Raw genomic sequence first — 16296 nt, 5'->3', positions numbered from 1 at the left:
AAGGTGATGACTACTGACCGAGACCTTTGGAAATGTGCTGTGCGTGAGAAGACCCGGCAAGCCAAGTGAGATCGTTGCCAGTACCCCTGGACTGGCTCTTGTGCGGGTGGCACATGGGATGCACCATTTTGAGCGTGGCCGTTGCCAGTACCGCCTGACTGGCCTTCATAGGATTTTCGATCGAGATCGTTGCCAGTGCCGCTGGACTGGCTCTTGTGCGGGTGGCACATAAAAGACACCATTTTGAGCGTGGCCATTGCCAGTACCGCCTGACTGGCCCTCGTGCAGGTGACACGTAAAAGCACCCACTACACTCTCGGAGTGGTTGGCATTAGGAAGGGCATCCAGCTGTAGAAACTCTGCCAAATTAGATTGGAGCCTGGTGTTGCCATCTGGTTTCACCAGTCCTCAGTCAAATCGTCCAACCCATGCCAGCATGGAAAGCGGACGTTAAACGATGATGATGATGATGAGGATATTAGTGCAACCATCTCACATTCACAGAAGAGCAAACACTTCTAATATATCATCATCATCATCATCGTTTAACGCCTGCCTTCCATGCTAGCATGATATTTCCCCATTTCATTTGGTTAGCCTTGAATCACATATTCACTTTGTACATCCAATCCAACAGACATATTCTTCAACTTACTCTTTTTCAAGTCTCAGCAGGTCTTCAGTCTTCACTACCCATGTTGCATTCTGACATCTTCCCAAATTTCATATAATCCACACTACAAACAATATTACTTCATATTGCATTCTTAAGACTATGCTACTACTGGTTCCACTCTTAAATTATATTTTCAAATTTATAAAATTCATTTACCACCTCCATCCAAGTAATCCATAGTATTTTTGAGCTGGATTATTTATATGTGTGGCTGTATCCATAAAACATACACTCTTAAAAGTGAATTTGGTAGATGGAAACTGTATGGAATCCCTTTTGGATGTGAGTGCATTTTTGAATTGTTGCTCACCACTGCTTGACAATGAGTGATGATATGTTTATGCCATTGTAACTCAGTGGTTTGGCATAAGAGACCGATGGAATAAGTATCAGACTTAAAAAGCAAGTACTGGGGTAGATTTGTTAGATGAAGCCCTTCAAGGTGGTGCTTCAGCATGACTGCAGTCCAATGACTGAAACAAGTAAAACAGAACAAAAAAAAAGATAGCAGATATTTTTTTTTTTGATCATATTCCAACAACAATATGCCTGTAGTAGACTTGATCTTCAATAGCTAAATGCCTTATTCCCCAGCCGCTTCGTGATTAAAAACTATAAAATGTTACATTCAGAAAATGAAAAAGGAATATTCAACTTACTGATTTCTGGAGTCTTATCATCATCATCTGAAGAAGAATTCCTGCTATCACAGTTGTTAATAACTGATAATGTGTCATTGGTCGCAGCACACTCAGAAGGATCAACTGTTTTATTTGCATCTGTTTTGTTTTGCCTAGTATTTGTGTCACTATTGTCATTGTTATCATTACCTAGATATTCTTTTTTGTTATTAATATTTGAGACATTGGTATTTGAATCATTATTATTATTACTAATTTGTGTTGAATCAGTACAGGTTTCAGTTCTATTTTCACACAAGGAATTCTCTGCAGTCTTTACATTTGGTGATAATAATTTTTCAGATGGACTTAATATTTGAAAACTTTTGTTTTTGCCATTGGTGCTCTCATTTTTATTGTTTGTGTCTTTTACTGTTATCCCAAAAAGGCCACTAATAGTTTCAGCAGCAATTTCTTTACAAATTTCAGATGCTTCAGTGAACTTATTAGTGTACACTTGTCTTGAGGAATGGTTTGGGTCAAAATTTAACAAGACTTGATCTACTGAAGTGGGAGAGGATATTCCCAAAGTGGTTGGAGATGTTGGTAAGCTAGTAGGAGATGAATGTTGAAATGATGGTGACACATCACCAACTTTTGTAACAGTAAATATTTTTTTTGCTTTTGTATTTTCACAATATTGAGGACTTAAAAGAAAATCTCCAGGTGGAGATGAAATAGTTTTAAAAGACATTGGAGATACAGTAGAAACTAATGGGGAATTAATTTGATTGCTGAATTCTGCATCTGAAATAAAAGCAGGGGAATCTAAAGTTTTCTGAGGAGAAGGCTCTGTTGCAAACAACAATGTAGGTCTTCGTATTCTGTTGCATGTTGGGAAGTAAGCTGATTCTAAGTTTTCCAGCTCCCGTTTCTGTTGTACAGCAAGCTTTTCTGCTTCTTGTTTCTTTGCTAATTCTTCTGCTTTCTTTTGTTGTTCGTTTTCCTTTTTGACAGCTACATTATGATTACGTTCTAAGTAATTGCTGATATCTGATAGAAGACGTTGTTGCTGGTTAGCATAATCTTTCACAGCCTACAAATAAACAGCAAATAGTAAAAATTCGAAAGTTTAGAGATTTTAGAAGCAAGAATTCTTTTTAATTATATCATTTGAAATATGAATAATAATTTATCAACTTTGATTTTATTGAATATATTTAATGTTTGTTTCAGTTTAACTATTATGTAACCACAAAGAGTCAAATTACAAAAAATAAAGTGAGAAAAGGCACAATTAAGTAATTTGTTAGTGAATAGAAAAAAATGTAATGTGTTTATATACAAAGTTCACTTTATACACCTATTATTTATAAATTAAAACAACAAGCCAACTTAAGTTACTTTGTAAGTGTTGCTAGTATAGCTGATGAATTGATAAATTGTATAGATCTTAAAGAATCACAAAAGACCAAAAACCCAGAGCTTAGTTCTAAATACATTAACTAAATGAAAGATCAATCTTTTTTGGTTAAAATACCAGTTTATTATCACAAGTGACTGCTGTAAAGATTCTAAATAAAGTAATGAATTAGTAGGGTTGTCAGAGAACTGGACAAAGAGGCTTTGTAGTATTTCTTCTGATTTCTGTGTCTTTAGTTCAAATCCAGCAGAGGTCAACTTTGCCTTTTATCCTTTTGGGGATGACAAAAATGTATCCAGGGTGGTGGCTTGGTGATATTGTTAAAGTACTGGATGGCAAGCCTTGTGTTCTGGCTGTCCAAGATCTGATGGCAACATCTGTGATGACATTGGTTCCAAGCTGTATCACACTTGTCTTTCCCCTGGCAGCACTAACATGGACTGGAGAGACTTGTACGTATGGGCAACTGATAATCTTCCACAAAAAAAAACAAAACAAAATCTTACCTTGGAGGGAAACTTTCCACAAGCAGATATTAAGTCTGTCTACAACAAACAACAAAGACCATTTATGGACTTGTTGGTAGCAGCTCTTTTCTATGTCTGAGAAATGCCAGTGGCTTGTATTTGTTTACAATGGACCTCAAGTTGCTAGAAAGTAAACCATACACTGTATGGCTTACTGCATCACATGTAAAATGAGATGGGCAGTGTCAGGTGAGTAAATTGCACCAGACTGTCATTGACTTGATTGTAGTCTCAGATAGCACCTTCATAACCAGTCTGTCTGATATAATCTAAACAGCTAGGTACTACTACAATGACTACTACTACTACTACTACTACTACTACTACTACTACTACATCACCATCATCATCATCATCGTCGGTTAACATCCGTTTTCCATGCTGGCACGGGTTGGACGGTTTGACTGAGGTCTGGAGAGCCAGCAGCTACACCAGGCTCTAATCTGATCTGACAAAGTTCCTACAGCTGGATGCCCTTCCTAACGCCAACCACTCTGAGTGTGTAGTGGGTGCTTTTTACATACCAATGGCACGAGAGCCAGTCAGGCAGGCCTGGCATTGATCACATTTGGATGGTGCTTTTTACGTGCCACTAACACAGGAGCCAATCAGGCAGACCTGGCACTGACTACGTTCGGATGGTGCTTTTTACATATCACTGACATGGGATTCACCCAAGGGGCACTGACCACAGCTACGATATTGGTTTTACTTCACTCAACAGGTCTTTTCAAGCATATCATATCGCCCAAAGCATCAGGGGTATTCTTAACAGGGCTGGACATGTATGACTGTGATCTCACTTTAGTTGCTGAGTCTTCTCAATCACAGCATATCTCCAAAGGTCCCAGTCTCCCGTCATTGCCTCTGTGAGGCCCAATGTTCGAAGGTCCTCAGACACACAAGGGAACAGCTCATGAACCATTAGTCAATTTCCCCCAATGAGCATTCACTTGCATTTCAAAACCCTAGTTGAATATATTGATAACTTAAGTTTAGGATCCTTAGCTCTGAATTTTATATATCCACTATTAACTTATGAACAAATTGTCATGCTTATATAGGATATAGATTTCTGTGAAAAGGCTTCTGTAAATTAATAATGAAATAATTTGACATAATAAAGATAAAGCAGACGTGTATTTCATTTGACTAAGCTGAAAAATAATTGTCATGAGAATTGGAGATGATGAATAGAATTAAAGTATCAACCTTGGCAGGATGTAATGGATACAGGTTCAGTGGGAACTGAACTCACAACCATGAGATAAGTTAGATACACTAAACTATTCTGTCTGATCTCAGATAAGTTATCTCAATCATTTCTACTTCTCTAATTTAAAACAAAAAAACACAACAGTAACAAAATAAATAAATAATACAGCACACTTACCACTTCCTTCTTGGTAGTTTTGTCGAGTTCAAGTTTCACTAATGATTGATTGACTTTTAATGCAAGAGACAGTGCCATCAAACCAGCTGTTCGAATGTTATTTTTACAAAGATCAATATGCAATATGCGTGAACTGTCAGCAATATATTCAGCCAGAGCAACAGCACCTAGAATCACAATTACATATTACTTTTTATTAAAGCAACAATTTAGTTGGATAATAATGTTCTTTTAATGAAATAAATCAAACAGAAAGAATCACCAGCAAATTAATAACCATTAAGTCGACGTTCTATGTTTCCAGTGTTCTATATGCAATTTTTTAATATTATCATGGATTTGATGGTTCAATAAATTCAGATATGTAGAATTCATTTTATTATGCACAAAAAAAAAGGCAATCAATACACTCAGTAAATTAGTAGGTGTTAGGAAGGGCAACCAGCCATAGAGACCATGCTAAAGCAGATACTGGAGCATGATGCAGTCCTTGGATTGGTTGGATCAGGAGTGTACTCTTCCTAATTTCCTGATGGAGTGTTTAATTTAAAGCAACTGAAGCATTATGTGTGTAGGAAGGTGTATAAGTGGGTACCCAAAAGGAACCGGAAATGTTCTCTGTGGAACAAGCCCATTGTAGTTCAGGCCTCTGCCACTAGAAGCCACTTGATGTGAGCTCAATGACACTGGTCATCATCAAGTGGTTTCTAGTGGCAGAAGAAATGATACCCAAAATATTGGGTTGGCAACTAAGTTCCCGCCGTTTTTTAAATTTTGGAATTTATTGCGTTTTTAAATTTTGGAATCTATTTTTTTTTGAGAATTCTATTTTTGAATCATTTTGGAATCTATTTTGTTTTGTTTTTTAGTTAATTTTAGTTAATTATTGTTTATTTTCAGATCATTAAAAGGGAATGTCAAGTTAAGAAAAACAAGCATTTTTGACACCTCCTTCTTTTTGCTTTTAATCAAGGTTCTAAGGCTGCAAAAGCTGCTTGCAACATTTGTGCTGTGTATGGAGAGGGTGCCATAGCTGAAAGAACCGCTCGTGACTGGTATGCCAAGTTCAAAAATGGATGCACCTTGTTCTGGCTATTCAGTTGAGTTCAATGAAGAGCGATTAAACCAACTTTTGCTCGAAAATTCTCGTCAAATGACAAGGGAACTGGCAGAGAAAATAGAATGCTCCCACACTGTTATATAGAAGCATCTTCACTCAATGGGAAAGGTTCAGAAATATGGAGCATGGGTTCCACATGCTTTAAGTGACAACAACAAAAATCAACGAGCCACAATCTCCACTGGTTTGCTTGCTTGTCACCGCTCAACTCATGGACACAAGCAACGATTTCTTTACCGAAGAGTCACTGGCAATGAAAAATGGTGCCTGTACACCAATATGAATCAGCGTAAGGAATGGCTTAGCCCTGGTAAACAGGCAACACCACACGTGAAACAAGAACTTCATCCGCGTATAATGATGTTGTGCGTATGGTGGGACTGGGAAGGGATTATCCATTACAAATTGCTTGAATGGAACCAAACGGTCAACGTGGAACTCTATGGTCAACAGATGGAACGACTCAACACAGCTATTCAAGAGAAAAGACCTAATTGGCAGCATGGAGTTCTTCTGCTGCATGACAACGCCAGCCCTCATATCGCCAAAATGACCAAGGAAGCCATTCAAACGCATGGTTGGGAAGTGCTGCCACACTCGCCGTATTCTCCTGATTTGGCACCAATGGATTTCCACTTCTTTCAAATGTTATGCGCTGAGTTTCGTTCAATACTGATGCAGAATTGAGAGCTTGGTTGGATCAATTTTTCGAGTCGAAATTGGGTGATTTCTACCAACGAGGTATTGAAAATCTTGTTGAACATTGGGAAGAAGTTGTAAACAAGAAGGGTGAATACATTATTGATTAATTAATTATTTTTTATTTTTATTTAACAAATTTATCTTAGATAAAGAATTTCAACAAAATGCAGATGAGCTAATTACCTTCACATAAAATCTTTGTATTTTGCAAACCAAGTCGGATAAGAGATTTGCTCTTTAATAATCCATCTTTTAAATAATGAATTCCTTCATTTGTGATGTTATTGTTACCCAAGTTCAGTGTTTCAAGACATTCTAATTTTGCCTACAAACAATAAAAAAAGCAAAAACATTAAACTATACACATAAAAGTTTATTTACTTTCATAAGAAAAATACACAGGCAATGAAATTATTAAACTATGCTTTTTAGAAAACAATACAATAACCTTTAAATAGAGTGGGATAGATAAACTTCAGAAAAACCTGAAAATCATCAGTCATTTAACGTCTGCTTTCCATGCTGGTATGGGTTGGACAGTTTGACTGAGAATTGGCAAACCAGGAGGCTGCACCAGGCACCAATCTGATTTGGCAAAGTTCCTACAGCTGGATGCCCTTCCTAATGCCAATCACTCCAAGAGTGTAGTGGATGCTTTTTACATGCCACCAGCATGGAAGCCAGTCAGGTGGCACTGGCATTAGCCACACTCGAACAGTGCTTTTTATGTACCAGTCAGGTGGTGCTGGCATTGGCCATGCTCAAAATGTTGCTTTTTATGTGCCACAGGGATGGGTGCCAGTCAGGCAGCACTGGAATCGATCACACTCAAGTGGTGATTTTTACATGCCACCGGCATGGGTGCCAGTCAGGCAGCATTGGCAGTGGCCACAACTACGATTTCACTCGGTTCAATAGGTCAGCATAAGCATGTCATATCGCCCAACGACTGAAGGGTACTTATAAATGTGCCAGCTACGCAACACTGGTATCAGCCATGACTACAATTTCACTTGGCTTGCCAGGTCATCTCAAGCATGGCATATCTCCAAATGTCTTGGTCGCTTGTCATTGCCTCTGTGAGGCCCAACATTCGAAGGTTGTGCTTCACCACTTCATCTCATGTCTTCCTGGGTCTTCCTCTTCCACAGGTTCTCTCGACTGTTAGGGTGTGAAACTTCTTCACACAACTGTCTTCATCCATACACATCACATGACTATACCAGCACAGTCATCTCTCTTGCACACCACATCTGATGCTTCTTAGGGTCAACTTTTCTCTCAGGCTGCTTAGACACTGTCGTGTATAAAACTGACATTACACATCCAGTGGAGCATACTAGCTTCATTTATTTCAATCCTACCCATGTTCTCAGCAGTCACAGCCCATGTTTCACTGCCATGTGGTATGGCTGTTCGTACACATGCATCATACAGTCTACCTTTTACTCTGAATGAGAAGCCCCTTGTTACCAGCAGAGGTAGGAGTTCTCTGAACTTTGCCCAGCCTATTCTAATTCTAGCAGCTATGCTCTCGGAGCATCCACCCCCACTACTGATGACTTGGTCACCTAGGTAACGGAAGCTATCAACTACCTCTGATTTTTCCTCCTACCGTCTAAAACTATGTTTCTCAAACCATTTTTTACATATGAATCCCTTTGATTCCTAAACTACTCGGATGAACTTCCACAGCCATTCAATGTCAAAAAAATTTTATTATATTTTTATCATTATATTTTATTAGGAACTGTATAAAAATAATTTTTGAAATGTTTTGTGTATTGTAGAAGTATAACAGATTTATTGGAGGTAAATTTTAACAAAGTTTTATATGGACACCCAAGGGCCATATGGACCCTAGTTGAGAACCACTGATCTAAAAGATGCAATGATCATCAGCTAGGTTTAAGAACTGTGAACTTGTATCCTATCACTGATACTGCAGTACATCTTTGTTTTAGTTTATCACATTGAAATTAGCAAATTTAGTTCTTTGTAGCAAATATCAAACTTGTTTCATCAGAGGTAGCTTTCTCTTGTAAACTATTTCATACTCTAAGTAAAATTAGATCCTTTATTAAACTAAGAAATAATATATGGTTGCCACAGGATATTTACTCAAACTTTTAGGTGGAGGCCTGTCTATATGGTAAGAAGTTTGCTTCCCAACCACATGGTGCTGAGTTCAGTTCCACTGTGTGACACCTTGGGCTAGTGTCTTCTACAATAGCCTTGGGCTGGCCAGAGTCTTGAGAGCAGATTTGGAAGACAGACACTGAAAAAAGCATATGCGCGTACATAAGTGTAAGAGACTGTCTCTTTGCCTTAACATCACATGATAGTTGCAAACAAGTGTCACCATTATGAAAGCAGTGTCTTTTATTTCCTATCTTCTGTGAAAACATGTCTGTTAATGGGAAAAAATATTACCTTACTTGGAAACAGGTGAAAGTTAGTGATAGAAAGGTCATCCAGCCATGAAAAATCCACTTCAATAAATATTATCTGATCCATGTGAGATTGGAGAAGTGGATGTTAAAATGATTATTTTGAGGATGATAATGATGGTGGTTTATATCAAAATACCATCATCATTGTCATTTTTTAACGTCTGTATTTTCATGCTCACATGAGTCAGATGATATGTTTTTCAGTTCCCAACCCTCACCTGTTCCCAAGTAAGGACTAATATGTGTGTGTGTGTGTGTTCATGGGTTAACATCACACAGTAGTTGTAAACAAGTGTCAACATTATGGAAGCAGTGTCATTAAAATACAAACAGCACAAAGGTCAAACACAACACTGCTTGTATGCCTGTGATGTTTGTTCACAGTTTCAATGTGCAATATCAAGACATGGAGACACAAACACATACAAACGAATATATATGTACATATATACATATACTCCTTTACTTGTTTCAGTCATTTGACTGTGGCCATGCTGGAGCACAGCCTTTAGTCGTGCAAGTCGACCCCAGGACCTATTCTTTATAAGCCTAGTACTTATTCTATTGGTCTCTTTTGCCGAACCACTAAGTTACGGGGACGTAAACACACCAGCATCGGTTGTCAAGCAATGTTGGGGGGACAAACACAGACACACAAACATATACACACACACACACACACACACACATATATATTTATATATATATATATATACATATATACGACGGGCTTCTTTCAGTTTCCATCTACCAAATCCACTCACAAGGCTTTGGTCGGCCCGAGGCTATAGAAGAAGAAACTTGCCCAAGGTGCCATGCAGTGGGACTGAACCCGGAACCATGTGGTTCGTAAACAAGCTACTTACCACACAGCCACTCCTACGCCTATGTATCCACACATACACAGATTCTTTCAGTTTCCATCTGCCATATTCATTAATAAGACTTTGGTTGCACAGGAGTCTAGTAGAAGACACTTGCCCATTGTGCAATGCAGTGAGATTGAACTGAAAACCTAGTTGCAAAGCAAATCGCTTAACCACACAGTTATGCCCGTAGCTATTCATTAATTTTAACTCTCTCTACTCGACCTTAATTTGTTGTCAAATCAATGAAGCAGTAATTATTATCAATAAAGCAATAAAAGAAATAGAGAAAATGAATTTCAAACAGAATATTGATATGAAAAGAATTACATTAAAAAAGAAAAGGAAAATTTACCAGTGCTTCTGCAAGGTATGGCATTCCTAGATGTGATATTTGATTGTTCCACAATACTAATGTATTTATTCCATTAGGGCTAAGTTTTTGACAAAGTCCTTGGCATATTTTACCTAAACCAGTATCCTAAAAAATTAATAATACAAATAAAGATTTAATTGTCAAAGTTTCAATAAGGATTATAGAAAAGAAAAAAAAACTTATTAACAGAATTTTATACCAAAAGAATACAAGATCACATAAGGTAAAAAAAGATTAGGTCATTGAGTAATATAATTAAATTTGACAGTTCTATATTTCTGCTTAAGTTCAGTAAAATATCAGGCAGCAACCACTATTACAATTGCTTTGTGTGTCCAATAATGTGGATGGAATTAGGCAGTGATACAAAGCTACAATTATTGTTTTGTTGCCATTTACACAACTGCTGATAATCCAAGATTATATCAATACTTTTCCTTTTTCTTTTCCTCTTATTCATTTTTTTACAATAATCCAATGTTCTGCTTTTTTTTTTTTTAAGTCATTTCAGTTCATTTCATTTAAGTGCCTTTAGGTAAAACAAAAACATCACAAATTTCCTTGTTTTCCTCCTGGAATTACCAGGCAGGCCTTGATTTTTTTTCCTTTCCAATTAAACTTTGTTTCTATCTTTTATTCTTTTACGTTGCTTTAAAACAACACATTTTCAGGCTTAGGTCTAGGCAGCCAGCTTAATTTTACCTGATATAGATTGGGTTACCTACAAGTGAAATTACAAAAGTATAACTAAGGGAAAAGCAAGTCTGTTCATAAAATGTTTTGCTTATACATTGAAGATAAAGTATGCAAGAAACTTTAGCTAAATTGGAGAACAATTCTGAATCTCACCAAAAGACAAAATGATTAAGAGAAAGTCAAAATCAATATTAACCCATTTGATACCATAATTCTGTTGAAATGCACTGCCTTTGTTTCATAATTAAATTTGAAGAATTTAGAAAAAAAGCTGTCATAACTAATCTGGAGTTTGGAATATAAATTAACATGAACTTTTGATGGAAAGTTTTAATTTAGCAGGCAGTTTGTATAATAGAATTAAGGGTAGCCTCAGGTAGATTGATATTGAAAAGGTTAAATCTAAGAACTGGAAATGTGTAAAAAATAATATTTTAGAAAATCAAAACAAATGATGACTCAGAAAGAGAGATTTTGATATATCATACTACAGGGAAAAACAAGTGAAAGAATATTTTCAGAAATGCTACCTACCTGAAGTTGATTATTTCTGAGATCAAGGAGCTGTAATTTACTGTTGAATTTAAGTAAATTTCCAATATCATTGCCATTTTTAGGACCCAGTTTATTGTCCCCAAGAAATAGCTCCTGTAATACTTCATTCCTTTTTAATGCTTCAACTGAAAAAAAAAAAGAATTAAAAAAAAAAAATTAATTCAGCATGGGAAACAGACATTAAGTGATGATGATGATAACAAAATAAGATAACATTGTTGAAAACAATTTGTCAACAAAAGTATTAAATTAATAAGGGCGTTGACTTATAAAATTTACTTAAGTGATGCATCACAACACCTCTAAAAGTATGAAACAGTAAGAAATATCAACAGCTGTGACATTCCAATTTCCAGTTCATTCTCATATAACTATACTGATGTCATTGTTGCATCAATTAGAGCTGTATTAGATATTGATGTGTAAGTCTCATTTTAAATATATTATTTTATTTTAATCAAATTAAACATTAAATAAATAGAAAACAGTACAAATATTTTACATCATAAAACAAACAATTAATTTGTGAGGTTCATCCTCGTCGTTGTCATAATTTACCATCCGTTTTCCATGCTGGAAAGCAGTTTGAATCTCCTTGGCTCCAGTCTGTTTTGGCTTGGTTTCTACAGCTAGTTGCCCTTCATAATACCAACCATTCTAAAGAGTGCAGTGAGAGTCTTTTACATGTCACTGGAATGGGTGTCTTTTACATGTCACCAGCACTTGCCATGACCACAATTTCACTTAGCTTGATGTGTCTCTCCAAGTGCAGCAAATTGCCAGAAGCCTCATAGATTGAAATACATATTGTCTAAGTAATCAAACATAGAAAAGGTAAAGCTGCAATAAAATGAAATGAAATATAAAATTCAACTAACCAAGAACAAGCAAACAGTTTTCTGTTATAGAAGTATTTTCAAGATGTAGGACAGTTAAATTGGAACCCAATTTAAGAGATCGACCAAATATAGTTATAATACAATCATTTAGTTGACAACCTCGTGCATCCAGATAATGAAGACTGGGAGTCTGTGGAAGATAATAAGGATAATGTTATGTAATGACCATACCAAAATATTATAAAAATGCTCTTCAATAAATAAACAACCTTCTTACAATGCTAAATTTTTTTCTTGACTACCATAAAAACCCATGTAATTTGCACACCTGTGTAATTTATGCAGGTATTTTCAGGTTAAAATTTGTTAAAAAAAGCCTTCTACTCATGTAAAATTCACACCCAAAAGTTTTCAGAACTGCCAATATGGCCAGGGAAAAAAAGGTTTTTAATTCAGTTGTATTTAGCATAATTTCATTTACTTATGATTAGATTTTATTAAATTTTCATTAAATAAAAATAATTTCTGTTTAACAGATATCACATTAAAGCTATTAAATTACAAAGTGTTTGTGTTGTTTATAATAAACTTTATTTTACACTAGTCTAAGTACCTGGCGTTGCTCGGAAGTTTAAAGAATGTTAAAGGAAATAAATATATTTATTCTGATAAAAAAGATATTTTCAGAAAAATTCTATCAGATGATGTGAGAAATCAATCACTGTTTAATTATGTTAGCACAGGGCAGCAAGATGGCAGAAATGTTAGCATGCTGGGCTAATTGCTTAGCAACATTTTGTCCGTCTTTATGTTCTGAGTCCAAATTCCACTGAGGTTGACTTTGCCTTCCATCCTTTTAAGGTGCAGGAGTGGCTGAGTGGTAAGTAGCTTGCTTACCAACCACATGGTTCTGGGTTCAGTCCCACTGCGTGGCACCTTGGGCAAGTGTCTCCTACTATAGCCTCGGACTGACCAAAGCCTTGTGAGAGGATTTGGTAGACGGAAACTGAAAGAAGCCTGTCGTATATATGTATATGTGTATATATTGCCATCCGGTTTCACCAGTCCTCAGTCAAATCGTCCAACCCATGCTAGCATGGAAAGTGGACGTTAAACGATGATGATGATGACGATGATGATATGTATGTGCATATGTTTGTGTGTCTGTGTTTGTCCCCCAACATCGCTTGACAACTGATGCTGGTGTGTTTACATCCCCGTAACTTAGTGGTTCGGCAAAAGAGACTGGTAGAATAAGTACTAGGCTTACAAAGAGTAAGTCCTAGGGTCGATTTCTTCGACTAAAGGCGGTGCTCCAGCATGGCCACAGTCAAATGACTGAAACAAGTAAAAGAATAACTTCTAAATATACAATGTTTTCAGTGTGTCCTTTAATTGGCGTACAAAGAAGAAGCGTTTTGGGACTTCCAACTCATGAACATCCTACATATAATTGCCCATGAGAGAAGCAAGGAGAAGTAAGGTTAAGCCCAACAGCATTGAGAGATTGTGCTTGAGATTTGTTTATGGACATAGCAAAACTTAGTTTCACTGGGAACTGGAGCCGTTTAAATTCATAGGGAAGTCAGATGGGATTAATGGGATCTGTGGAATGAAGACATCATCACCCTTATATTTCCCAAGAGAAATGAATTTTGGTGGTAAGGATTAAACCTCTTGTTTCATTATCACAATTAAAAAGCATTTATCTTTACTTTAAAAAAAGAGGTGGGGTCGTAGACGTATGATGGAGAATTATTCAATATCGTGTTTGCTTCTATCAGAATCAGTTACCTTTAAAGTGAAAAAAACAAAACTGATGTATATGGCAGGTATGTAAAACATGTTTCTGTTTTTGAAATATCAACAAAATCAAAGCTGATAAATATGCACAGGTGTTGCAAATTAGGTTTAATTACCAATAAATATTATTGGTTTTAGTAAATTTATACAGAAAAAGTAAGCATTATACCGTCCAGCATAAATAAAAGTCAACTTCATTTCAACTTATTTTTTCTGTAAAAACCTATTCTGACATTAAATGAGTCAACTTCTGGTGTGAATGCTTACGTTTTGTACGTCTTTTTGCAAAAAAAAAAAAAAATTCTAAAATCATTCAGGAAATGATCTACTCATGTAATTTATGCACCCCTAAAGTTTATTTTTATTTTTGCAAAAAAAAAAAAAAAATGCATAAATTACATGGGTTTTTATAGTGTCTACATTTAAAATTGTCAATTAAACCATATATTATCCACTCTCTTTACATCAGTGCAGTAGGAAAACTACAAAATTCTATATACCAAAGTATATTTATGTGTTTGACATGTATACATTGGTATAGAATTAATTTTGGGATTATAATGTAAGTTCTTGGCAAACAGCATAAGTATTAGACTGTTATCAAGCTTAGTTTAACCTTGACCTTCAGCAAAGTGACAGTACTTAGCAGTTGTACAAAAAGGATGACCTAGTTTAGAAGTGGATATACAAACTTGCTAATTGGTAGAAGTTTGACACTAGTTTCATCTAATGAGAATTTATAATAGCTCTCAAATTAACACAAATATGTAAATTATAAATTAGCTTATAAGCTAAGTTAAACAACTTTTTTACACAGATTATAGCTACAATGTTTCTGAGAAAAACAAGGTTCAGTAAGGCTGGTTGGCAATTAGAGAGGCCAGAAACTGTCCTAATACCCATGCTGTTTGGCTGAGAATTTGGAGTATATTGCCATAAATTCATTCCACAGAAAGACTGCATATAAATACACTTCAATAAGCTGACATTTTCAATTTCTCATACAGTATCAAAAACTTGTTTTCAAATGTTGATTTTTATTTTAAAATATTTTATTTTACATCTACATACACACAGATATATATATATATATATATATATATATATATATATATATGGTGTTAGGAAGGGCATCCAGCTGTAGAAACTCTGCCAAATTAGATTGGAGCCTGGTGTTGCCATCCGGTTTCACCAGTCCTCAGTCAAATCGTCCAACCCATGCTAGCATGGAAAGCGGACGTTAAACGATGATGATGATGATGATGATGATATATATAAATTCAAAATGGCTGAAGATTAGCTTCACGCTTGAAACTCAGAGTATCAATGAATTTGAATCAAAGGCCATGTTGGAGAAAACTTATATAGGTGCAGGAGTGGCTGTGTAGTACGTAGCTTGCTTACCAACCACATGGTTCTGGGTTCAGTCCTACTGCATGGCACCTTGGACAAGTATCTTCTACTATAGCCTCGGGCCAACCAAAGACTTGTGAGTGGATTTAGCAGACGGAAATTGAAAGTAGCCCATCGTATATATATATATATATATATGCATGTGTGTGTATATGCTTGTGTGTGTGTGTGTGTTTGTTCCCACCCAACATCGCTTGACAACCGATGTGTTTATGTCTCTGTAACTTGGTGGTTCGGCAAAAGAGTCCGATAGAATAAGTACTAGGCTTACAAAGAATAAGTCTAGGGGTCGATTTGCTCAACTAAAGGCGGTGCTCCAGCATGACCGCAGTCAAATGACTGAAACAAGAATAAAAGAATATATATATATATATATATATATATATATATATACATATATATACACACACACACACACATGCACACAAAGTTATGTACATTATTTATTTTCTTATTTTTTTGATATTACAACTTCTATCAATATTTCAAAATTTACATATTGAAATGACTGCAAAAATGTAAATAAAAATTGCAATAAACCTTTCGGATCATATTTGAGCATGCCTGCCATCCTCTAATTCCAATATCTTTATTAAAAGACATATTCAGTTTCATTGTGGAATCATAGTACTCAATCATATCAAAAAGAGCTTCAGCAGTCTGCAAATAAACGGAAACAAAAAGTGATTTTTACCAAAATAATAATAATAAAAAGACTAAGGTTTTTCAGTTTTCTTTTATGTAAATATAACTTATGGTTTAATTCATTTTGCATTTTTCATTTTGTCTTATTCATAGTAAAACTTATATCAGTCCCAAACAATCAGTTAATTC

General features: G+C 35.8%; 1 protein-coding gene across 2 annotated transcripts in view; it reads right to left on the bottom strand.

The window, feature by feature from the left end:
• The window catches only part of LOC106876642 (uncharacterized), a 66956-nt gene that overhangs the window by 20007 nt on the left and 30653 nt on the right, over nt 1-16296 (bottom strand). For both annotated transcript variants that reach the window (XM_014925255.3, XM_014925256.3), the window contains exons 5-11: nt 16003-16122; nt 12286-12436; nt 11387-11532; nt 10136-10261; nt 6645-6786; nt 4640-4806; nt 1336-2392 (exon numbers count right to left, since the gene is read on the bottom strand). In XM_014925255.3, coding sequence (XP_014780741.2) covers nt 1336-2392; nt 4640-4806; nt 6645-6786; nt 10136-10261; nt 11387-11532; nt 12286-12436; nt 16003-16122 — 1909 coding nt within the window. The remainder of the gene's footprint in view (nt 1-1335; nt 2393-4639; nt 4807-6644; nt 6787-10135; nt 10262-11386; nt 11533-12285; nt 12437-16002; nt 16123-16296) is intronic.

This window comes from Octopus bimaculoides, chromosome 3, assembly GCF_046866305.1.
Source record: "Octopus bimaculoides isolate indiv1 chromosome 3, ASM4686630v1, whole genome shotgun sequence".
In the NCBI taxonomy this organism is placed as follows: Eukaryota; Metazoa; Mollusca; class Cephalopoda; order Octopoda; family Octopodidae; genus Octopus; species Octopus bimaculoides.
Note: the sequence above shows the minus strand (reverse complement) of the source record. Positions and strands in the feature narration are given on the sequence as shown.